Genomic DNA, 24,993 nt, shown 5'->3' with positions numbered 1-24,993 from the left:
AGATCCAAAACAATGGAGGTTGAAAACCATACACTGTAATGTAACAGATCTTTGTGTCTGTTGCCCTTAGCAACTTTTTGGTCAAATATATGTCAACAACAATACTTTCTCAGATGTGCTGCCATCATAGAAAGGCACTTTTGCACTGTGCTCAGGACAAATGGGAAAATGTTATACTAGAAATGCCAGGTACTCATATGACATGAAAGTATTTTGAATTACTTTGAAGGACAGAAATAGAAAATATGTGACCTTTAAATTGATAGTCTCAAACCAACCTATTGTTGTAACCAAGGTAATTATGGGTGTGTTGGGTTCACATATGAAGACAGAATTTATCTTTTTAATATTCTTAAATCTAAAACTGTGCAAATCCCTCATCTTTTTCCTGCGCTAAGAAATATCTCAGATAAAACTCTCAACCTTAACAATATTTGGTTACCTCCTTGTGAGAAACACTTTCAGTCCTTCTGAAAGTACAATAGCCTTATAAGTCTCCCCAAAAAACAAAGAGTAGGGGGACCTGAAAGAAGGGTTTTTTTGTTTTTTTTATTTTTATTTTACAATTTCTATGGCCCTCTTGCCTGTCACAGTAAACCTCTGATTGCTCATCAAAGAAGGCACAGATCCTCGCTTATTGGCCCATGATTCTCAATCCTCACATCAATCTGAGATCTTGTGCTCAAAAATGAGTAAACAGATTATTTGGTCTTTGCTCTAAATCTGAAAGACCTCTTTTGTACTGCCTCTGAAAAAAGGTAGGTTGCAGATGCAGATGCTGATATCTCTGATTTAATAAAAAATAAGATGACATATGACCATAAAGCTCTCTCTGATAGTGAAAAGAATGGATAAGAAGGCCTCCTTTTGACCAAGGGATAAAGATCCAGCGATGGTGGTGTGGATCAACAGTTCATCAGGCTGGTTGCTGAAAAGACCATCCACTTTGAGAGAAGATCTTGCACTTTAATTCTAGTACTGAGAGACAAAAATGAAGAAAAAGACCAATCCTGGCTCCTTAACAAACTGCAGGTGCCAGTACTCTAGCAGAAGAGTACAAAACATCAAACCAAGGCCTGAGCATACTTTACAAATCTTTTGTCTTCCCATCAAAATACCATTTATCAGCCTTCTGTTAATACCCGGCAATCCCTGCAGAAACACAGCCATTTTGTCCCACAGGTGGAATTGAGAACCAGTCATCACCACTGGTAACTGGTTGCCCTAAAAGTGAGAAAGTGATGAGGGTGGTGGGAGGGGTGGTAGTGTTGGTGATCTTTCTCCAACTGGCATTAATCTTTCTCTCTGTCTGAAGGAGTCAAATGGGATTAGCTGGAGTTCAGCCCGTTACTTGCACCACCCAGCACCAGAATTAGGCAGAGGATAAATAAGAAAACCCAAATAATTAAAAAGTTGCCTAAGTTCTGCAGGATGAGGATGGGGGAGGGGGGCAGGTTATATTTCTTCTCTTACTATAAAGCCAGTCTGAAGAGTCTTGTTTTCCATGTAAATTTCTAATCACTTTCTGAATGTTGCTCAACTCTAGGCCTCAATATTCTGGTAATGAATTCCACAGACTAATATAAATTGTGTGAAAAAGTATTGTTCATTATTAGTTTTAAATTTGCCACCTTTCAATTTCACTGGAAGTCCTCTGGTTCTTTTATCATAAGGATACATGAATAACCCTATTCAATCTAACTTCTCTATACCATTTATCATTTTGTGTACTTTTATCATGTCCACTCTTATTCATCTGTTTTATAAACATAATATAATTCTAATCTTTTTAATCTCTCTGTACACAAAAGATTTCCCTTTGCCTCAAACCATATGTACCACTAGCTTCTGAATCCTCCCCATTTAAACATACTTGCTGAGATACCATGATCAAAACTAAAAACAATATTTCAGGTCCCTGTGTACACCTTTGATTTACTGAAGGCCGTTGTAGCATTTTTGATATTATTAATTAGGTATTTTAACATTTTGTTTTCTTTTTAGACTTCTGCTCCACCTTGTGCAGAAATCTTCACTAAGTTATCCTTTTTTCAATAAGGTGCACTAGTACTTCAGACTACTCCCTCCTGTATGAATAATTTTATACTCACCAACATTGATCTTGATTTTTCATAATGTTGCCCATTCTCTTAGCTGCCCTGAGTCCTTCTTATTTTATTATTGTCTTTTTCTTCTCCTGACTAATCTAAAATATTATTCTTACAAAAACCCCCTTTTCCAAAATCATTACTATATTAAATACCACCCATCTTAGTAGAGCAGGGTTTCCCATCCTTTTCCAATCAAAGGCACAATTACAGTAATAAAAGATTTGTGTGTCACCCTACCACGCCAGGTTGAAATTATTTAACTAAACTATTTAATAAGAAATTTGAGCGTGCCTTGGCATGCAGTGTCATTCCTGGCAAGAAATGTTAACAGTCCAACTCTGAGCTCTTGCTCCACAAATCTCAGACGCTCTCTTTGGTTTTGACCAAGTCAGGGTTTAAAAAACATAATCTGCACAGGTACTTTGTTAAAAATGACAACAAAACAGAGCTAGCATAGTCTAAGGTTATTGCATACCTGTCTGCCATTGTCAGACAGAATAAGTCCAAAGGCTTGTCACTAAGATAAATTTTTAAAGAGGATCCATCCTTTAATTTGATCATGTTGCTTTGAGTCAATAGTGAAAGATTCTTAGCATTTTCTATTGAATAAGAAAGGCATGGGGAGGGAACCCGGGGAGGCCTGAGCTGCACCTGGTTCGCCTCCCACCCAGGCAGGGACCCCACCACAGCCAACCCCTCCATCTCTGGGGCACCATGACACCACAGGGGCCGGGAGGAGGGGGTCTTCCGGAAGGAAGTCCTCCTTCCAGAAGGAAGTCCTCCTTCCGGAAGGCGCCCCCCGGGGCCGCGCTTCTACGCGGCGTTTTGGAGTCCAGAAGAACGGTCTTCTGGACTCCAAATCACGTGACGTTATGCTAATGAGGTGTGGGAAATTTGCATCCGCACCTCATTAGCATCTTTCGTTCCCTGTATTAGCATGCCACTTCCTAAGGAAGTGTGTAGAAACGGCCCCAGAGTTTGATAAGGTGCATGTATATACATAATTCACACAGAGATCTTTATTCTTATACAGAGGGTGTTTCGTGTTGTTTTGGTTTTGGTTAATAGAAAGTTATCTATTGTTTTGCACTCTGTTTTATTTTACATAGTAAAGGGTGTTCTTTTACAACCACACCCGCATCCTTTTTGTTGGGCGAGGGTCAGGGAGGTGGAAGGGTGAGGGTGGGGAGGCAGAAGGGCTGCAGGCATGGGGCACGAGGTGACCTGGGAAGGATTATTGGGGGCCATGGGCAAGGTACTCCCACAGGACCTCCCGGATGCGCACCCCTTATGAGTGTGGCTGGTGGCGCCTGGTGGCTGGGTGCAGCACCCAGCTGTTTGTAGGGGCTCCATCTTCTGGCCTCAACCCCTGAAGAAAGTCATCCCCCTTGTGTTCCACCAGATTATGGAGGGCGCAACAGGTGCCCACAATGTGGAGGACATTCTGCTCCCCCTCATCCAGCTGGTTCAGGAGGCACTGGAATCTCCCCTTTAGGTGCCCGAAGGCAAACTTCACGGGTTCCGGGCCCGTTCCAGGTGGGCTTTGAATTGCTCCTGGCTGGGGTTCAGGTGCCCAACATATGACCTCATTAGTCACAGGAAGAGTGGGTATGCCACACTATTGACAATGTACAGGGGCATCTGCATGTCCCTGACGGCCAGCTCCCGGTGCAGGATGCAGGTGCCGTCCTCTGGAAAAGGCTGGAGTTCCAGAAGACACTTGTGTCACAGCTCCAGCCTGACCACCTGACATAGATATTGAGGAATTGTCCTCAGTGGTCCGCCAGGGACTGTATGATGACAGAGTGGTAGCCCTTCCTATTTATGTATAGGGAGGTGCTACGTTTCAGGGCCTGGATGGGAATGTGGGTGCCGTCCAGCGCCCCGAAGCAAGTGGAGAAGCAGAAGTGTTCGAAGCCCACCATGAGGGTGTCCGTGTCACTGATCCGGATGAGCCTTGGCAGCAGGATAGTGTTGATGGCCTGCACCACCCGGGCAGAAGACAGGACATGCCTGTGAGGATCCGGGAGGCACGGGGGAAGGAGGGAAATAGCAGCCCTGGACTCAAATGAGCCCTGCATCCATCGACACCCTCTCCCTCCCTTTTTGCCCCCTCCCTCCACTACCCACTCTGCCTGCTCCCCCCACGCAGGGCCTGAGGCTTGGGGGTGCCTTACCTGCATTAGTATGGCCTTGACAGTGGACCTCCCGATGCCAAACTGGTAGCCCACAGAGCAGTAGCTGCCAGGGGTGGCCAGCTTCCACAGGTCAACTGCGACCTACTTCTTAAGGGGAATGGTGGTTCGCATGTTTGTATTGTGTCAGAGGACGGGGGCAAGCTAGTTGCGCAATTCGAGGAAGGTCTCCTTATGCATCCAGAAGTTCTGCCCCCTAACCAGGCAGTCCCACCAACTGGTGCTGGTGGGCTACCACCAGGCTTTCGTGTGCATAAGAGCAGGTGCGGGGGTTGCTCAGGCACTGTAGGCCTACTCAACAGGCTGTCTGGGTTGTCCTCCCAGATGCAGTGGAAGAGACCGATGATGGCGAGTGGCAGGGCCAGCAAGAGCTGGTCCTCAGGCCAGGGCAAGCCCAGGGACTCCTCTGGCACGGCAGCCGTTTGCAAAGACCTGCATCTCTCTCAAATGGCAAAGGAACCCTGCAGCAGCTTTGCTTTCCTTCCAAGACGTAGGCAAACGTCAGCATAGGCAGATAGTGTGGGTAGAGGGGGTGCCCTTTAAGGGTGCGTGGGGACGGTTTGCCAGGAAGAGCTTTCCCCACTAGCACTCCTGCCTTCAGGGGTTATGTGGCCCGTTTTGTCGAAAAAGGGGCCAGCACATGAGGCCGCTTTCTGCCAAGTGAGGGGATCGCTGTTCCAAGCCGCTTTGGTGTGTAGCCATGATCCGTTGACAGAGGTACTGCTGAGGTATCTCTATCAACAGTGAATTCCCCACGTAGATGTAGCCTAAAAGAGCCAGTTCTGGTGGAAAGCAGAAAGGGAAATCAAAACTCCATGACTTGGCATCACCAAAACCACAAGCTGTATACAGCAGCATGGCACTGGAATGAACTGTATTTCCTTCAAAGGCACATTTGGCACGCACTGTAGCATAACCTTCAAATCCAGCTTCTATATCACAGCTCCCAAAACGAATGATTGAGTCCTGGGGCTGCACAATCAAGTAAGTGCCACAACAGTTAATATGGCATACAGATCTTTCAGATGGCTAAACTCTCATTTGCAAATTCTCATTCCTATTTTGCATTTTGCTGTTCAGCACAGATACAGTGAAATGTATTATCTACGAAGGCATGTTTTGCACACCATGCCACACCAACAATTAAGTCTGTATACATGGATTTCTCCAAAGCCAAGAACATTTTTAACTCTTCATGAGCTGCAAGAAAACATGAGAAAACTCTTCTGAGGAAAAGCCTGTGCATTGTGTGTGCAAAAGAAAACTCCTGTAGTTCTACTCCCATTTCCACATGCAATAGTGAGAAAAGGCACCATTTTAAGAACTGTGATTTTGTTAACTATCTTTACTGCTCCATTTAACACTAAATAAAGTTCTTCTAGCTATGTGTTGGCTACAAAGGCTTCACAGTGCAGAAAAAAGTGGGACACTGGTACATTTGGGTTTTGTTCTTTAACCTTGTTAACAAACCACTTCACTCTGACGGTCATGAAGGCAGCTCTGCTTGGGCAAACATTAAGAATTTTCCACTACAATTCTTGCTCCCCCGGGTAGGCCACTGGCCCCATGATGATTTCCTCTCCAGGCACATGACCTGTAAGTTGTCTGAAATATAATTATTTTATACTATTTCCATCAGTATACCTGATGGTAGCCAAGAGTTAAGCACATTTACTGATATCTGCTGATTCATCAAGCTGCAGCACACATTTTCTGCTTAACTTGATTTTGTTTCTCAAAGTACAGTTGCAATGTTAGCTGATGTCAACGGGACTCATCTGAAAGGGGAATGTCTGTGATTTCACTGCATGCATTCCCACCTAACGTTACTCTTATTATTCCTTGGAATGGTAGTAAAATTAACGTTTCTGCAACTGTATGTGTCTTTCTCTCCTTCACAGACCAAGTAGCTTGCTTCTAGTAGATTATCAGAAACTATGCGATAGCCTGTCATCATTTGCACTTGTTTTTCATTTTGATCCTTCAAATGCTAAAAAAAATGCCCTTGTGAGTAAAGCATGGATGTTTGCTTGTAAGGTGTGATTTTTACTAAGTTGGCAGCAATGCATGGTTTTAAAATTTTCCTCAACAGACAAGACAATATCAAAAAGAGAGCAAAACGGTTCACCTGTAAACAACATTCAGATACTCTCACAATCATGTTGGCTTACAATTTTGACTTTTTCTTATGTTCATGTTCAGCTTCATCACTGACATGTGGATGTGTCAAACTCTTCTCTACAACTATCTATTTTTGACTCTTCAATTTAAAATTCACCGTTGTAACTTAAAGATTGATAAGAAAACATGACTACCATGTGAACCATAAGGTAATCTGACAGTAGTGTGTGTAATGTCCATCTGACAGACATGGGCCAAAAGAGTAACATCACAGAATGCAATTTGGTTAGGACACTAAAGCTGCGTCTACACGTGCACGTTACTTCGAAGTAGCGGCACTAACTTCGAAATAGCGCCCGTCACGTCTACACGCGTCGGGCGCTATTTCGAAGTTGAAATCGACGTTAGGCGGCGAGACGTCGAAGTCGCTAACCCCATGAGGGGATGGGAATAGCGCCCTACTTCGACGTTCAACATCGAAGTAGGGACGTGTAGACGATCCGCGTCCCGCAACATCGAAATAGCGGGGTCCTCCATGGCGGCCATCAGCTGGGGGGTTGAGAGATACTCTCTCTCCAGCCCTTGCGGGGCTCTGTGGTCACCGTGGGCAGCAGCCCTTAGCCCAGGGCTTCTGGCTGCTGCTGCTGCAGCTGGGGGTCCGTGCTGCATATACAGGGTCTGCAACTAGTTGTTGGCTCTGTGTATCTTGCACTGTTTAATGAAAGTGTGTCTGGGAGGGGCCCTTTAAGGGAGCGACTTGCTGTTGAGTCCGCCCCGTGACCCTGTCTGCAGCTGTGCCTGGCTCCCTTATTTCGATGTGTGCTACTTTGCCGTGTAGACGTTCCCTCGCTGTGCCTATTTCGATGTTGGGCTGAGCAACGTCGAAGTTGAACATCGACGTTGCCAGCCCTGGAGGACGTGTAGACGTTATTCATCGAAATAGCCTATTTCGATGTCGCAACATCGAAATAAGCTATTTCGAAGTTGGGTGCACGTGTAGACGTAGCCTAATTGAAATAAATGAGAATTTTTTTTTCTCCTTGAGTAATTTTTCTAAAATTTTGTGGTACACATGTTCATGCCTGATGGCACACTGGTTTAGAAACACTGTAGTACAGAACCTTCTGGCACCCTTCCGTGCTCATTAAATTTGCCCCTTACTTCTAGCTTTTGTTTCTCTTGGACAGTTTCTGATGTATGATAATATTTTACTCTCATACCTTAGTGAGGGACCTTGTCAAAGGCCTTTTTAAAAGTCCATCAGTAACAGTTTTCAAAGGACTTACGCGACTTATTTTTCTTTAAATAAATTTTTAGTGGGTTTTTCGTTATTGATATCTATTTCCAATAGATCACAAGGCACCATCATCCTCTGCAAAACCCTAGCTGGTTCAACCCCTGGTAGGTGTTGTTCTATTTTTCATTGCGCTTCAACCAGTCCACTCACTACAAAAATATGGTGTATGGGCTTGCAATCCAGTTTACCGGAAAGTCTTTTTTTAACTACAGGCAATATTTGCTTCCTTTCATCCCTCTGGTTATTTAATAGCTGATTTTAAAAGAGAGATTCCATATTTTTGCAATCAACTAGTCACTTAATTCTTTTAGAAATTCTGAGCATACCTCATCTGGACCTGATTGGTAAATGTAACTTTTTTTTCCTTTTGACATTTCAATTTGGCAATCTTTTATTTTTAATCAGAAAAGAGTTGGTCTCTCCCCAAAATCATGAAGATCAAGACAACTGATGCAAAGAAATCATTTTGTTTTTCAACAATGTTTTTATTTTCCTAAACAAAAACACCAAGATGTCCTGTGGCACCTTATAGACTAACAGATATTTTGGAGCATAAGCTTTCGTGGGCAAAGACATGCTTTGTCAGATGCATCTGATGAAGCTGGTCTTTGCCCACAAAGCTTATGCTCCAAAATATCTGTTAGTCTATAAGGTGCCACAGGACTTCTTGGTGTTTTTGAAGATACAGACTAACACGGCTACCTCTCTGATATTTATCTTCCTTGGTTTCTTCTTTTACAGCACTCTTTTCTGTTTGCCTCCTCAGTTCTTGTAAGATTCTTGCTTTTAATACACTTCAGAGAATTCTGGTATGATATATCTTTAATCATGTTCTTTAAATTCCATCACAAGACTTCTAATTTTTTAGTTTAATATACTATAAAAAATCTCTGACCAGGCTGCAGACAGCTTACTGCATGTATGTAAACATAAATATATGCAACATCTCTAGACAAGAAAACTTTCTGCTCTTTGAACATTTCCTTTCCCTCTGATTCACAGTTCACGCTAAAGACACTCTCTACTTTCTTACATCCTTTCTCCCTAACATGCAAATACAGTATACAAACATGGCTTACTATCTGCATGTCTCACAAAAATGAGAGTCCGTTCCTAAATATTCAAGGAGGCAAAAACAGTTTGCCTGAAATTTTGCAAAAAGCAAGCAGATGGTATTCAATCACAGTCACATCAAGGAGTCAAAATTCCCTAAAAGCTCAAGAAAAAGCATTTCCATTATTTGTCTGTCTTCCCATGTTTCTAAGGGCCATATAGAATTTTGACAAGGGAGTCATGGATAAAAAACAAACAAAAAACTTACACATGCAGAGTATTGAAGCTGAAACACAAAAACCACAAGTACTAGATTCACAATAGCCTTGCGTACCTGGCTCTTTACACACCAAATCCCAGAAACAGGCCCCAATGAGGTTCATAAAACCCTATATAGCTACCACCAAAACTTATACAGAGCTATACTCGGTGCCTAAATGTGATAAAAGTTCCCTAGGTAGCAACAGTTATGCCTGTAGACAAGCAGATGGTTAGCCAGCACCAGGTTCTGGGTGCCTAAGTCTCGCTGTAATGCATGAACAAGAAGGAAGATAGGTATTCCTCTGCATAAGTCACTTTTGGGACTACCGTAGTGCCTCAAGGTATGCAAGGGTTGCGTTCCCATAAACCCTCACATAACTCAAATTTTGCGTTAAGTTGGAGGGCAGCTTTTTCCCCCAGTGAAATGCACATTGTGCAGCCAGGGAAGCAGCAGGAGCACCTGGAGCGCCTTTTGAAAGGTAAATCCTGTGGTTGGGGGAGGGCAGTTGGGCAGGGTTAAGCCAGGCAGTGGGTTGGGGCCATGGGAGGTGGTCAGGGGGGTTAAACCTGGGCTGGGTTAGGACTGCAAGCGAGCAGGGAGGTGAAGTTGAGCTGGAGCCACACACAGGACAGGGGATGAGCTGGAGCTGCACACATGGGGGAGCGGGAAGATGAGCCGGAGCCACACATGGGAGTTTAGACCAGGGGCAGGGGGGTTAAGCCAGAGCCACGTGGAGGGTGGTAAGTGGGGCTGGAGCCATGCGCGGGGGTGGTGAGCTGGGGCCATGCACAAGGGGGGCAGTGAGCTGAGCTGCGGGAGGTTTGAACCGGAGCCATGCAGAGCTGGAGGGGGTTGAGCCAGGGCCGGGGAGAGTGGGATTTTGAGTTGTGCTTAACGTGCATTAATGCAAGCTAAGTGCAACTCGAAATCATGCATTTCGAGGGTTTACTGTACTAAGCATGCTCAAACTTCACAAACTGGATCTGCTGAACTCACACAAAAGGCAGGAGGGAATATAGAATATTAAAAATGGAAAATGAATAATTAACAGTTAAACTTCATGACAACTACTTACCTAAAATAAGATGAAGTTTTGCGTCTGTCTGGAAAGCATAGTGCAATGTGACCAAAAATGGTGACTGCCTTATATGTTCCAGTACTTGTCGTTCTGTCCTTGTGTGCTCTGTTGTTTTGGCTTTTTGAATTATTGTTGCTTTTTTCAACACTTTCATGGCATACAGCTTTCCATTATCATGTCCACTTATTTTCCTCACTAGAAACACTTTTCCATAAGCTTAAAAAGGGAAGAATGCAAATTGAGATGTATAATTAATCAAAGAAAATAGTAAGAGATTAAATTGCTCATATATGAGTCTGCTCTATAAAAATGTTTTTAAAAAGCACACCATTTTCAGTTCTGTTTCTTGCAAATCACTTTGATAGGTATCTTCAGCTCTACATTAAAAATTATATGAATGATATCTTCAGTTCTACATTAAAAATTATATGAATGATAAAATGATCAGTTTTCTGGTTTCGCAAGCCAGGGGGAGCCTGCCCCTGGTTCTGAGCTTCTGCCATTCTGGGAGCCAGGAAACTGACAAGCCTGGTGGTTCCTGGCTCCCCTCCCCTTGCAGGAAAATTTGAGTTATGCAGGGGTTTCAGGAACAACCCCTGGGTAACTCCAGGTTTTTCTGTATTAGACCCCCCCGCCTGCCCCCACCCTTGGCCAGGTTTTAACTGCCCACCATGGTCCCAAACTGCCTCCAGCCTTAAACACCGCCCAAGCAGCCCCAAACCTCCTCCAGCCTTAGACCGCCCTCCCAGCAGCCACAAACCACTCCCAGCCTTACACACACCCCCAGCAACCCCAAACTGCCCCCCAGCCTTAGACTTCCCCTGCATCCCACAACAGCCCCAGCCTTAGACGCTCCTCCTCCTCCCACAGGCTCTTCACCAGGGCTGCTAGGCTGGGTGGCTCCCCGAGCCCTTCTGCTCCCAACAATTAACTCAAGTGTTAAGGTTTCAGCACCTAGGCATAAGGTAATTGCTATCTCTAGTGATAGAGATAGCTGCCATATCCAGCAGTTATTGCTATTGATAGATATCTGCCTGAGGCAGTAGCATTAAGAAACTGCAAATGGCTGCTTTAACAGCCACATGCAGCTGGAAACTGCTCAGCTGGTGATCTTTAACAAATCTAATGGGACCCATGTTTGGGTCCCAACCCATAGCTTGGAAATCCCTGCTATACATATATATACTACATCCTATTTCTGGTTCTAAACTATTCAAATACATCAGAAAAGTACCTAAACTCAACTGGTTTATGTCAAGTTACAAGCCCTTGGAACAAATTGGAGACTTTTACATGTATTTTAATGGGAATTTAGTGTCACTCTTATGAATTTTTGCCTACGAGCAGAAATTTGGGAACCAATTGTGCTTGTATAGCAAGGAATGATTGTAGAACTAAGGAGGGATTGCCCATTCATGCTAGTAGTTTCAGGGCTGGCAGGGAGTGGTGCATGCAGGGACCGGAAAGACTGCTAGCAAAGCTCTCAGATCAGCAGTGCAGGTGCACAGACCCACCTGCAGTGGAGAAGCAATAGGGACTCTACTCAAAGAACCCTCCAAATAGTCTGAGCAGTAGCAGAGCCCATCCTGATGGGGACACAGGCAGTGTTCACTGACAGCTGTGTACATCTTCTGCAACTCAGAGAAGAGATTCAAAAGCTGCCCAGCTGATTAGCAAAGCACCCACAGCTAGTTTTTTTGTTTCTACTGTTGGTGCACATTTGCATATGACTTAGTGCATATAAAATTTATTCCACATATGGACACAAAAGTTTACAGGGAGCATTGTTCACAGGACAGCCAGATTTAGTCTAAGCCCAGAGGAAGAAAGACAAGATTAGTACTAAAGACATGACTGTTGTCAGTAATGGGAAATGTTCCTTAAAGGTATAGCATCATGCCAAATGGCCCACTACTGGGAAACCTTCAGTATCAGTACCATAAAGCACAACTGGGTCAGTTCAGACTCTAAAGGGTATCTGAAAACTAAATATATTCATAACAAAGTTAGGGACATACAATTCTCTTTCTCATCAGTGTCTAGCAGAACAGGTTGAATCTCTCTAGTCTGTCTCCCTTGGGATGTAACTAGTGCCATATCAGAGAATTTGTAGAACCATGGAAGGTCAACATTGTCTACAAGCATAACCAACACTTACACTGCTTACTGGGCTCTTAGACATTTAGAGTTTAATTACAGTTAAATAGCAGCACAGAAAACACAGCCCGAACTGGTGGCTGTAAACAAACTTCATAGGATTATGGGAAACATGGTCACACCTATGATAAGTAGATGTCCAGCTAACTAAAATCATGATGAACCACAGATGTTGCCTGACCGGAGAGTGCCAGACTACAGAAGCTTAACCTGTATCAGCTCCATGGGTCACTGCACCTACCAAAGTTCTTGGTTTTTTGTCAGCACCGATATCACTGATGACATTTGCTTTTCCCCCCGCCCAACGGTGTTACACCGTTGTCTCATATTTAGCTTGTGCTCCACTATAAGCCCTAGATTCCTTTCTGTGGTACTCCTTCCTAGACAGTCATTTCCAATTTTGCAGCTTGTTGCTTCCTAAGTGGAGTACTTTTCATTTGTCCTTATTGAATTGCATCCTTTTAAGCGTAGATCATTTCTCCAGTTTCTCCAGATCATTTTCATTTATAATCCTATCCTCTAAAGTATTTATGACCCCCTTCTAGCTTGGTATCATCTGTAAACTTATAAAAGTGTATTCTTTGTGCCATTATCTAAATCATTGATGAAGATATTAAACAGATTGGGACCCAGAACTGATTCCTGGGGAATCCCACTTGTTATGCCCTTCCAGCATGATTAAGAACCACTGATTACTACTCTCTGGGAATGGCTATCCAACTGGTTATGCACCCACCTTACAATAGCTATATCTACATTGTACTTCTCTAGTTTGTTAATGAGAAGGTCATGCAAGGCTGCATCAAAAGCCTTATTAAGGTCTAAAGTATACCACATCTACTGCTTTCCCCCTACCTACAAAGTTTGTTGCCCTGTGGGGGTGGGGGGAAAGAACTACTGAGATGGTTGACATGATTTGCTGTTGATAAATCAATGCCATTACCTATCAACTTATTATTTTCTAGGTGTTTGAAACTATATTCCTTAATTATTTATTCCATTATCTTTCCTGGTACTGACATTAAGCTGACTGGCCTGTAATTTCCTGGTTGGTCTTTATTCCCTTTTACAGGGCACTATATTTTCCCCTTTCCAGTCTTCTGGAATATCTCCTGTCTTCCATGAATTTTCAAAGATAATAATGGCTCAGATACTGCCTTACTCATCCTTGAATATTCTAGGATTCACTTAATCAGGTTCTGGTGACTTGAAGATATCTAACTTGTCTGAGTACAGTATAACCTCAATTTTACAGACTAATGGGGGAAGGGGTGTCCGTTAAAGCTGAAAGTCCATTATATCAAAATGGTTTTAGTGTATGGTGATGTATTGACCTTCCCAGCCCATTACTCACTCCTGTCCTCTGCCCCCCCCACACCTTTCTCTCCTCCTCCCCATTGTTACCCTCACACCTCCATCTCCCTCGTCTAATTACCAGGAGAGGAGCTGAATGCTGGCCTGGCTCCTTCTACCTCCTGCAGCTCTCAGCACTGTGGCTCCTCCAGCCTCTGGCTCTGAGCCACCTGTGTGAAGGTTGAGAGTGGCCACCCCTCGCCTGCCAGCGGGCAGCAGCATCCGACACCATGGCTGCCGCTCAGCACCATTGAAGGCAGTGGCAGCCAGGCACAAACATGCTCCATGCACACAGGGCTGTGGGAGGAGAGCTCCTGCATCCCGCTGCAGCCCCCACCAGCTCCTCTGGCCCCAGCGGCCGCATCCATTCCGGTAGCTCCTCCAGTGAGGCAGCGGCTCTGGGGAGTTTCCAGGGGCTGGCAGTGTCCTTTATTTCTGAAGTCCATTATATCCAGGTCCATTAAATTGAGGGTTTACTGTAATTTTTAACTTGTTGGCTACGTCTACACTAGCCCCAAACTTCGAAATGGCCATTCAAATGGCCATTTCGAAGTTTACTAATGAAGCGCTGAAATGCATATTCAGCGCTTCATTAGCATGCGGGCGGCCGCAGCGCTTCGAAATTGACGCGGCTCACGGCCGCGCGGCTCGTCCAAACGGGGCTCCTTTTCGAAAGGACCCCGCCTACTTCGAAATCCCCTTATTCCCATGAGCTGATGGAAATAAGGGGACTTTGAAGTAGGCGGGCTCCTTTCGAAAAGGAGCCCCGTCTGGACAAGCCGCGCGGCCGTGAGTTGCGTCAATTTCGAAGCGCTGCGGCCGCCCGCATGCTGATGAAGCGCTGAATATGCATTTCAGCGCTTCATTAGTAAACTTCAAAATGGCCATTTGCGTGGCCATTTCGAAGTTTGGGGCTCGTGTAGACACGGCCATTGTTTCCCTATTTTAGCTTCTGAACCTACTCCATTGTCACTATTATTCACTATATTGCTATCAACCTTTTTTGGTGAAAACAAAATATATATATATATACCATTAAGCACCTCCGCCATATCTGCATTGTCTGGGTTTTTTTCCTCATCATAGAGGAACATGCCTACTCTATCTGTGGTATTACTCTTGCTTGTAATGTATTTGTAAAATGTTTTATTGTTGCCCTTTATCTTTAGCTAGTTTGATCTTGTTTTGTGCCTTGGCCTCTTTAATTCTGCACCTATATACTTGTGTTATTTGTTTATAGTCATCCTTTGCAATTTGACTTAGTTTCCACTTTTTGCAGGACTCTTTTTTGATTTTTAGATCCTTCAGGAATTCCTGATTAAGGAGAGTAGCTTCTTGCCATGCTTCCTATCTTTCCTATGCAGTGGAATTGTTTGCTCTTATACCATTAATGTCTCCTTGAAAAACTGCTAACAGTATTGAATTGCTTTGTCTTTTAGATTTACTTCCCATGGAATCTTACTTATTGACTCCCTGAGATTGCTAAAGTCTTCCATCTTGAAATCCACTGTATTTATATTGCTGTTCACCCTCCTACTATTCCTTAGAATCACGAACCATATAATTTCATGATCACTTTCACCAATGCTACCTCTCTCTTTCAAATTCTCAACCACTTTCCCCAGACTTGTCAAAACCAAATCAAGATCAGCCTCTCTTCCCCTAGTAGCATTCTCTACCTTCTGGAATGAAAAAATATTGTCACCAATACATTCCAATAACTTGGTGGATAATCTGTGCCCCTGTGTTATTTTGCCAGCTGTCTGAGTAGCTGAAGTCTCTCATCACCAACATGTCCTGTGCTTTGGATGATTTTGTTAGCGTTTAAAAAAGCCTCATCCACTTCTTGTTTCTGATTATGTCTGTAGCAAACCCCTTCCAAGAGGTCACTCTTTTTTTTGTCCTTTTATCCTCATCTTTCTCAACCTCAGTCTGAGCGTATACGTCTATATATAGACAGACTAGAGAGTGCATCTGACTGCGCTACATTTGTTCAAGAACTCCTCTTAAGCTGTAAGGCTATGTTTCCACTGCAGAGCTATTTTGAGATACTGAGGGATATTTCAGTGAATAATGTGTACTTAAAAAGACTGAAGAGTACATTTGATGAAGATGCAAATTTTCACAATTTCTGGAAAAACAGGATCTTCATCAGCTATATTGGTATGAAAATTGTAATGAAAACTTCAAGCTTATGCCTTCTAACCTAGTACCATATTTTAAATGTTTTGCTATACTATCATGAGAGACAGTAAAATCTATGTTATCCTATTTGCCCATGTTTCCAAAAATATGCTTATTTTACAATAAAAAAATCTGATATGGTATAATTGGGCAAAATTTATTCCTTACATATCTCAGGTTGTCATTGGCTTACTTTACAGCACAGATCTCCCTAGATAGTATGTTCTAATTACTCCCGAGATAATTTCACCCCCCCAAAAAAAAGAAAAGAAAAAGGCTACAAAACAGAACTACACTAAAGAACATCATTTTCAAATGTCATTTTAGAAGAAAAGTCTTACCTCCTGTTCCAAGCACTTTCAAGAGTTCGAAGTTTTCAATGCCCACTTTCTCTGCATGGCCGGTTAAATTTGCTGAGAAAAGAGAAAAAAATTCCATGTCCAAATGATCAGAGATGTAACACATTGATATATCAGATAATCTGACAGTCTGATGCACTTGGAGAATGTTGTAACGGATGAAAGGAAAAAAAGAATCCTAAAAAAAAGAATACTTATGTACTGTACCATTTTAATTTGAAATGGAAAAAAACCCCAACACATTTCTGATGCATTTAAAATTAAACCAACCTACAGTCCATGGTAGTAACTCTCAAACTACTGTCTTCCAACTAACAAGTTATACTCACTGATCCTCCAGAACGTTTATAAAACAAAGGTTTGAGAAGCTGAGTACAGGTGGACTGCGGTGGTGGTAAAGGAGTTCAGTCTGTGAAAGGATCTTTTGTACAAAGTGGCCCACTTACGTGTGAAAAGTATCTTCTCAAGCAGGTACACAAATGTTTGTATGATCAGGGCCTTCTTGATTATTCTAAGACTTTTAAGAGGTGTAAAAGTGAAAGCATTTTTGTGCTGATTCTGGCCCTGCTTCTACAACTTGTTCCGTATTGGCATAAGAGAGCCATTGGAAACAGTTGCAGGATATGAGACTCTGTATTCAATATGTTTTCCAGAATAAATTAAAACAGTATTTTGAAGGTTCACTAAATAGATACCCTAAAATGACAACACCATCAGATATAGAATTTGAATACATACACTGGATGCACTACCAGGAATTTTACAATGTTATCAATTTCTATAAATACATATAGCTCCTTCAAAAAGATAATAAAAATGGATATTTACCTTACAATGACTCTGGCTGTTCAAAATGTTTTATTCAGATGGATACCACATCACAAACGACCTCCAATTACAGGTAAATAACCTCCTCTTTGAGTGATGCTCTCTAATGTACTCCACCAAAGGCAACTGACCTAGTTAAGAGGGACTGAGGGGAAGAATAACAGGAATGGAGAAAAGCTACACCAGACAATGCACCTGGCACAGAGTTTTGCTCCAAGGCATAATGGGAAGAGAAATGTGTGTATACATTGTGGCAGACCACAGGCAGCATGCTATGAGAGCTGGTGGAAGGCAAATATATTGGGAACTAGGTCAGTGCATTTCATTCCCCACTTAGGCTCACAGAGTGTATGGCCTAGCAGCCAAGGCAGGCAGCTGGGGCTTATTAAAAGTTAGCCTGCAGCAAAAGGCTAATTAGACACCTGCTGCCAATTTAGGCCGGCTGAAACCTATAAAAGGTTTCTCCTGCGCGCCCCCCCCCCCCCCCAGTAGAGGGGCAGGGAAGACAGAGCGGGGTATGGATCAAAGAAAATAAAGTGTGGATTGGAGGAGCCCTGATGGAAGGAAACAGAGAGCCCCCTCCTCCACAAAAAAACAGAAGGAAGATATGGGGGCAGGGAAAGCAGCTGGGGAAGTGTCCCAGGGGCGAAGGGCAAGACAACCCCTTCACTGGTCTCAACCCACATCTGTGGGCAGGAACCCAGAGTGATTGGTAAGAACTACGGTCCCTCCAGCCCCCCATCTCTGTCCCCTCCAACTCAGTGGGTCTTGAAGCCTAAGCAAGGAACTTGCCAGTGATGACAATGACTCCTAAGCAGTGGCCTTCACCTTTCGGAAGTAGGGGGCACCACTAGTCTGAGGTGTGCAACAAAAGCCCACCAAAATGTGTAAAATCTGTAGGGGGCTGACAAGGGACTTGTCACAGTATGTATGTATGTATGTATGTAAAGAACCCCATGTGTTTCCCCAATACATGTCTCTAATCAGTGCAATATGAAGCACAGCTGAACTCAATGCTTGCACTTCTCATGAGGTCAGCTCATACCGCACAGAGCAGAAGCAATAACCGAGCACAATAACTGAGCATAAAGGACCTCCAAGTCCACTTGGAAATCCTTTCTTGCAAAAAGGATTCGGGGCAAACAATCTGTACCCAATGATAATCAACCTAGGGGACTTCCTGAATGATCTCATCCTCTGTAAACAGGAGGGAGTGAAGGTGTTATTCTTCCACTGAAGCATATTGTTTTGGAAAGAATGCAGGCAACAGGATGGGTTGGTTGAGATAAACAGGAAATAACCTTCCGCAAAAGTTTGAGGTGCAAGCACAGGGACACTTTTGCCCTTATGGAACATGGAGAAAAGGAGAATCATAGCTCCCATTCTGTCTAACCTTCTTGTGGAGGTAACAGCAATAAGAAAGGCAACATTCATGGAAAGGAGAGACAAGAAGCAGGAAGCCAGAGGTTCAAAGGACAATTTCATCACTGCTTTAACAATGAGGCTGAGATCCCACCATGAAGCTATTGGTTAAATGGGAGGACAAGTCCATAAGAGACCCCTCCAATCCCTTGTAGTCAAGAGGTGCATAATGACAGCATCTCACCACTGGGGATGGGAAGCACTAATAGCTGCCACATGCACCTTGATGGAGTTAAGAGCGAATCCAGTCACCTTCAGAGATAGGAAACAGTCCTTGGAAATATGAATGCTTACAGCTTCAAGGACAAGATCCTTGTGTTGGAACCAGGAGATGAAAAGTTTCCACTTAGCCCATTAGGAATGCCACATGGATTCCTAGCTTTTTTCTCCACAGGATGTCATGAACTGCCGACGAACATTCCCACTCTGCTGAAGATGTCCACCCAAAAAAAAAATCAAGCTCTCAGGTGAAGTCTCTGCAGACTGGGATGTCTGAGTCTGCCATTGTGTTGCGTGAGCAGTTCTGGAGAAGCCAGCAGCAGGAGCAGGAGATGCACCAACATGCAAAGAGGGAGGGGAAACCAGAATTGCCAAGGCCAGAACAGAGTGATGAGGATGCCATAGTTCTTTCCTGTTTTATCTTGTGAGCACACATGGTGAGAGCAGTAGAAGAAAAAAGGCAAAATTAATCTGCTCCAACTAGTGGATGACTGGGGCATCCAGTTCGGAAATGATGCCAAGCTTTCCCACAGAGTATTACTGGATGTAGCTGCTGTTTGTGCAGGAGGTGAAGAGATCTCTGGTTAGTCTCCCAGGTCAAAAGCATCATGTAGCTCCCATTTGTGGTCAGCCACAAATTCCCTGTTCAGAGATTGTGCAATCATATTTTGAGTCCCTAGAAACTAGGCTGCTGATACCTGGATCTTGTGGTTGATGCACTAACCTCAGATATAAATTAGTTGTACACAAAATGCTGACAAGCTCACACAAATTTGTTTGTTAATATACTAAACAGTGGTGCTGTAGTCTGACATGAAAAGAACATCACAGGAGAGAAATGGATAGGAGAAATGCAGGACATGCTTTATCATCTTAAGATCTAGGAAGCTGATGTGCATCCTGAATTCCCGAGCAAGCCAATTTCCCTGCGTAATGGTCTCACTCATGTAGACACCCCATCTGTTGCATGATATCTGTGATGAGTGACATCAATGGGGAGGGCGGAAGGAAAGATATCCTTGTGCAAACCTGAATGAAGAAAGGAAAGCATAATGTGTGTCAAGAAGAGATCCAGAGAATGGTGCGCTAGAGAACAGATTCTTTGAATGCACTTATGTAAAAACTGCAGCAGACCACAGCCTGTAGGCTGCAAGGACTTGCTAGAAGGCAGATATTCTGGATGGTGGGCTAATGCTTTCCTGTTCCCTGAGTAAGCCCAGTTAGGGCAGGCAGCTGGGGTCTTGTTAGGAATCAGCCACAGCTGAGATTAATCAGCACCCATGGCCAGCCAACGCCTCTATACTCCCTATAAAAAGCCTCCTCCCAGGTAGCAGAGGGGGAGGAGTTGGATGGTGCATAGGGGAGAAGGCTAGAGCAGAGCAGAGCAGAGCAGAGCAGAGCAGAGCAGAGCAGAGCAGAGCAGAGCAGAGCAGAGCAAAAAGGAACCTTGGAGAAGTGGTAGGCAAAGTGGCCCAGGGTAAGATCGCTACGTTGGGGCCAGGGCAAGAGCTCCCTTAGCTGCCTCTTGTCCTCTTAGGGACCCTGGCCCGGAGTCTGGTCATGGGTGGGTCTGGACTCCACCCACCCTTCCCCCGAGGGCTACATGGCTGGAGAAGGCAAAAGCCTGCAAAGGGGTCTGTTTTACCCCCACTCAGGACTTGCCTGTGAGAAGAATGGCCCGCTAAGCAGAGGCCCCTGCCCCTGGAAAGACCTGGACAGCTAAGGGGCCACCATGAGTCTCTGAGGCACAACAGGAAATTACCAAGAAGCGCAGGGACCCCGGGGGCGTTGACAGGGGATTTTGTCACAATACACGCTGCCAAGTGGGAAGGGAAAAAGGCTGGTTCCAGACAGAAAAGCATGTCTGGAAGTAACTGTGACAATCAACTCTTGCAGCATCTTGAATCTGTCCCCGGGTAGGCCAGAGTGCATGAAGGTCACATTGATGCATGCTGCAATGAATTCTAAGGACTGTGTTTTTCTACATTTATTTTGGCCCCCAGAGGTGGGAGAATAGGAGTAGGAGTAGGAGCAGCAATGAGGTCAAGGCTCAAACCATCCATCACGCTAAGGTAATACGAGGATTTCTTGATGCCAGAGATTGACCCCCTACTATAGAATAATCTTTGAGGAGGACCTGCCAGGCAGTGGTAAGTCTCAGTAGTAGAACCCTGTTTTGGAAGTGTCTAGGGCCTACATTGAATTTCAAGAACGGCCTACGGATAGGATAATATGAGACATAAACCATATGCCTTTTTCTAGTGAGGACATAATGGCTGCAAGGATGACCATATGAAATTCTGGTTTTCATATTAAGTGGTTGAGATAACATGGATCTAAAAAAATTGGTCTCTATCCTCCTTTCTTCTTGAACACCAGGAGATATTTGGAATAGAACCCTGTGCCTTGAAAGGCCATAGAAATAGGCATTATCACTCCCTGGCCATGTCTGCACTAGCCCCAAACTTCGAAATGGCCACTTCAAAGTTTACTAATGAAGCGCTGAAATGCATATTCAGTGCCTCATTAGCATGCGGCGGCTGCAACGCTTCGAAATTGACGTGGCTCCCCTTCGCATGGCTCGTCCAGATGGGGCTCCTTTTCGAAAGGAGCCCGCCTACTTCAAAGTCCCCTTATTCCTATCTGCTCATGGGAATAAGGCGACTTCGAAGTAGGCGGGGTCCTTTCGAAAAGGAGCCCCCTCGGGACAAGCCGCGCGGCGGCAAGCCGCATCAATTTTGAAGCGCCGCAGCCGCCCACATGCTAAAAAAGCGCTGAATATGCATTTCAGCGCTTCATTAGTAAACTACCAAATGGCCATTTGAATGGCCATTTCGAAGTTTGGGGCTAGTGTAGACATAGCCCCTGTGCAGCAGGGAGTCCACCTCTAAAGCAAGGATACTGTCATGAAAGTGGTCCCAGAGGTAGGATCAGGATGGAAGATGTGGATAAGATAGTATTGTGATCTCAATAAATATAGTCATGTTGAATGACATCCAGGACCCACGTGTCCACTGTTATCAAGCTCCAAGATGGTCAAAAGTGTATTGTGTCCCCCGCAAAGAGGTGGGTCGCAAGTATGGTAGAATCCTGGATTGATATTGGCTCTCCAAATGCACTTAGAAATCTATTTTATGAAAAAAAGATGGACTGGGTGATATTGAACACCACATGGATGGACCAGGTGGCTTGGACTACTGGATCTCTCTGACACATACACAGAGGTTCATATGGTCACTGATGAAAACATTAAGGAGTTCTGAACTGTTGTGCAGGATGGCAGGTATCTCTGTGGCTCCTGACAGCCAGACAGGACAGAGTACTGAACAAGCTGTTGTGACCTGCAGCGCTCCCTTGAAGGAGCCACTGTGTACAATACTAGGGACTTCAGGGCTGCCCTAGTCTTTTAACTCATGAAACTTTACATTACTCTGTTCTCAAAGGAGCAACACTCCTTCAAAAGATAGCTCTTGAAGGGTCTGCTGGACGTCCTATGGAAGTCACAAACTCTTGCACATAGCCATTGCTGAAGCCATGGACCTGCCCACCAAGTGAGCTGCATCTAAAGCAATTTGTAATGAGGCCCTCACAGCTGATTTTTCCCTCATCCACCAGCAAGAACTGGTGCTTAACTTTTTCTGGGAGTGAGTCCTTGAAGTTCTACATGGAGTCCCAAATGTTAAAATCATACCTGTCCAGTTAGTGCCTGCCAGTTTGCTATTCTGAATTGTAACCCCCTGGTAGAATAAAACTTTTCTATGGAACTACATACAATTTCTTTGAGACCTTTGATTTTGGGAATGCACTACTCTGGTGACCCTGCCTCTCTCTCTCATTGGCAATGGATACCAGGAATGCTGGGGGTCTAGGGGAGAGATAATTAGGAACATATAATTCTGGGCAGAAACAAAGTATTTCTCTTTAGCCCTTTTTGACCTGGAGAGAAGAGAAGCTGGGTCCTATCACAAGGTCTCATAATGGCCTCATTGAGAGGTAAGAATTTCTGACAGGTCTGAAGCAGCTAAAACATCATATAGGCTATGAGAAGACTTTCACTTACTTCCACTTGTATGCCCATCTTTTAAGCCACCCTCTTCAACAATGCTTGATGAGCCTTACAGTAAGCCAGGTTAGACAAAACACTCCCTCCTGAGACTGCCTTGCCAGGGGAGGATGTGGCAGAGAAGAAAGCAACTAGTACTGCCTATGAATGCTCTTCCTCCCTTCCTTTCTGCCTCAGCAGGAATCCATTAAGCCAGCTCTTGTTGTACAATACCAGAATTGGTACCAAAGTGTTGACTGGATAAGGCTCAACGGGAAAATGCCACCTTTCCACTGAATAGGACAGACTGGAATAAGCCCTATAAACTGGAAGAAAATCCAAAAGGTCCACTGGACCATCACAGGTCCCTAATGATTGCTTGGCCATTTATTTGATAGCACACCTGTGCCATAGCCCAGAGAAGGATAGAAACACCTGAGGAACCAGCAAGAACTCCTCAGATGGCAAGAATAAGACTTGACGTCTAACTCAGAAGATGAGTCTCTGTCCTGTGACCCCAGTGCTGCAGTTCCAAACAGTGGCAGAGAACTGGTGCCAAGGTGGAGAAGTTTGCACCAACACAAGCATAGTCACTTTCCTTTTGGACAGTACCAAAGAGCATGGTATTAAATAATGGCAGGATCCAACAGTTTCCCTCCTGACCATTGGCACCGAAAATGTCAATGATACTAGTATCAACAGCAAGAGAAGGCCTCTGGCAGCAACCAATGCCTCCCTTGTGGTTGATATCAAGATTGTGTCAGTACTATTCTTTGCACCAGATGTATATGGCTCATCTGATACTGGGTTCTATAGCGACTGCATTGGTGATGAGTCAATGGTGCCAATGTATGCAGTACTCAAATAAAGAAGTGTCCTGTTTCACATCACACTCAGTTCTGATCCTCATGCTTGGCCATATTCAATGCTGGAGATCATTCCTTCTCAGATGTCTTTCTTGCTCCTTTTCCTAAGCACAAGGGATGGTAATTAGTGCCAGGACTCCAAAATGGTAGGAGGAGCACTGCTTGCCAACACTGATGCACTCAGTGCCAATTCTGACCAGCCTGTATCAGATGGAGGTCCCAGTGGCACCTACTGGAGGTCTAAGTGGCACCTACCTTCATCCTGGCTTCTCAGTTCTTTTTGGTGAAAAATTTAAAATCTCTTCAGATCTAGCAATAGTCCCCAAAGTGAGCTTCTTCCAGGCGCTTCAATTAGCTTGAATGAAGATTGCCCAGGTGCATAACTTTGTTGCAAGAGGTGCAGGGCTTAAAGCCCAGAGATTGTGGCATGCCTTAGCACCAGAGAACGGATAAACTCCTTTAAAACAAAAAGTTACATCACTTCACTAAAACTAGGCAAAATGGACTAAAACTAACTACAGATAACTAGGTACAGATAGAAGAAAAAAAGAGAAGAGTCTTCCCAACAAAGGGTAGCAGGTTCAGAAATCATCACTGGCTGTAACAATAAACTGAGGAGACACAGGGTTTGCTGGGCACTTTAGGTTGCTTTAGGTGCATGGCTGCAGAAGGCATTCAAACTGCATCAGTGGGTGCCACTGATGAAAAATTTTCCAGAAATTGCTCAGGGCACTTGCGCACCTGGAGTGGAATGCACATCACACAGAAAAGAAAAAGCATCTGCACACTAAGGGAAACAAAGAAATTATCGTTCTAAGGTAGCAAAGGATAATATGGCCTGTCTGTTTATATAGTTTTTAGAAATCTGTAATCTCTCATATTGCGTTAATCAAAATGTCTTAATGCAATTGCTTACATGAATAAAATTACATGCCTAAATATTTGCAAGATCAAGAGACTACACTTAATTTTTCATTTATCCAATCACTTGCTTAACCCACTCAAGTACTCATCGCAGACTTCTCCCAGCAATGCAAAATCAAGTTAAAAATTGAGCTCTACGAGGAACACAGTTTCTCTTCCCACCGGCACATCACAGAAAAAATCTATCATTTCTGCAATTGTTTGTCCCAACTAAAAGATAGGATGGATCATTAGCACTATTAGTAAGTCCATAACTATTTTCTTGCAGAAGACGATTTTAGTTCTTAATGGTAAAACTTTTCATGAATTTGAAATATTCCTGTAACACTATTGTAATAGAGTCGTTGTTCTCAAACCATTACAGCAAAAGCTCTTGCATCTTCTTCGCAATATAGTGCAAATTTATTTTAATAAGTCTAGACCCAAAACAGCTGCCAAATCGTTTCAAAAATTGTGGATGGATAATACTCATTACTTAACACAGGCACGCACTCTTAAAAATCTGCCAATAGTGAGCTTGAA

General features: G+C 44.0%; 1 protein-coding gene across 2 annotated transcripts in view; it reads right to left on the bottom strand.

Annotated features, from left to right (window-relative positions):
- Positions 1-24,993, bottom strand: part of RPS6KA5 (ribosomal protein S6 kinase A5) — a 154,676-nt gene that overhangs the window by 120,656 nt on the left and 9,027 nt on the right. For both annotated transcript variants that reach the window (XR_012645911.1, XM_074996632.1), the window contains exons 2-3: positions 16,153-16,224; positions 10,115-10,333 (exon numbers count right to left, since the gene is read on the bottom strand). Coding sequence is in view for 1 of the 2 variants with exons in the window: in XM_074996632.1 (XP_074852733.1) it covers positions 10,115-10,333; positions 16,153-16,224 (291 nt within the window). In the remaining variant the exon portion in view is untranslated. The remainder of the gene's footprint in view (positions 1-10,114; positions 10,334-16,152; positions 16,225-24,993) is intronic.

Source organism: Carettochelys insculpta, chromosome 6 (genome assembly GCF_033958435.1).
Source record: "Carettochelys insculpta isolate YL-2023 chromosome 6, ASM3395843v1, whole genome shotgun sequence".
Lineage (NCBI taxonomy): Eukaryota > Metazoa > Chordata > Testudines > Carettochelyidae > Carettochelys > Carettochelys insculpta.
This window is presented reverse-complemented; position numbering and strand designations above follow the sequence as displayed.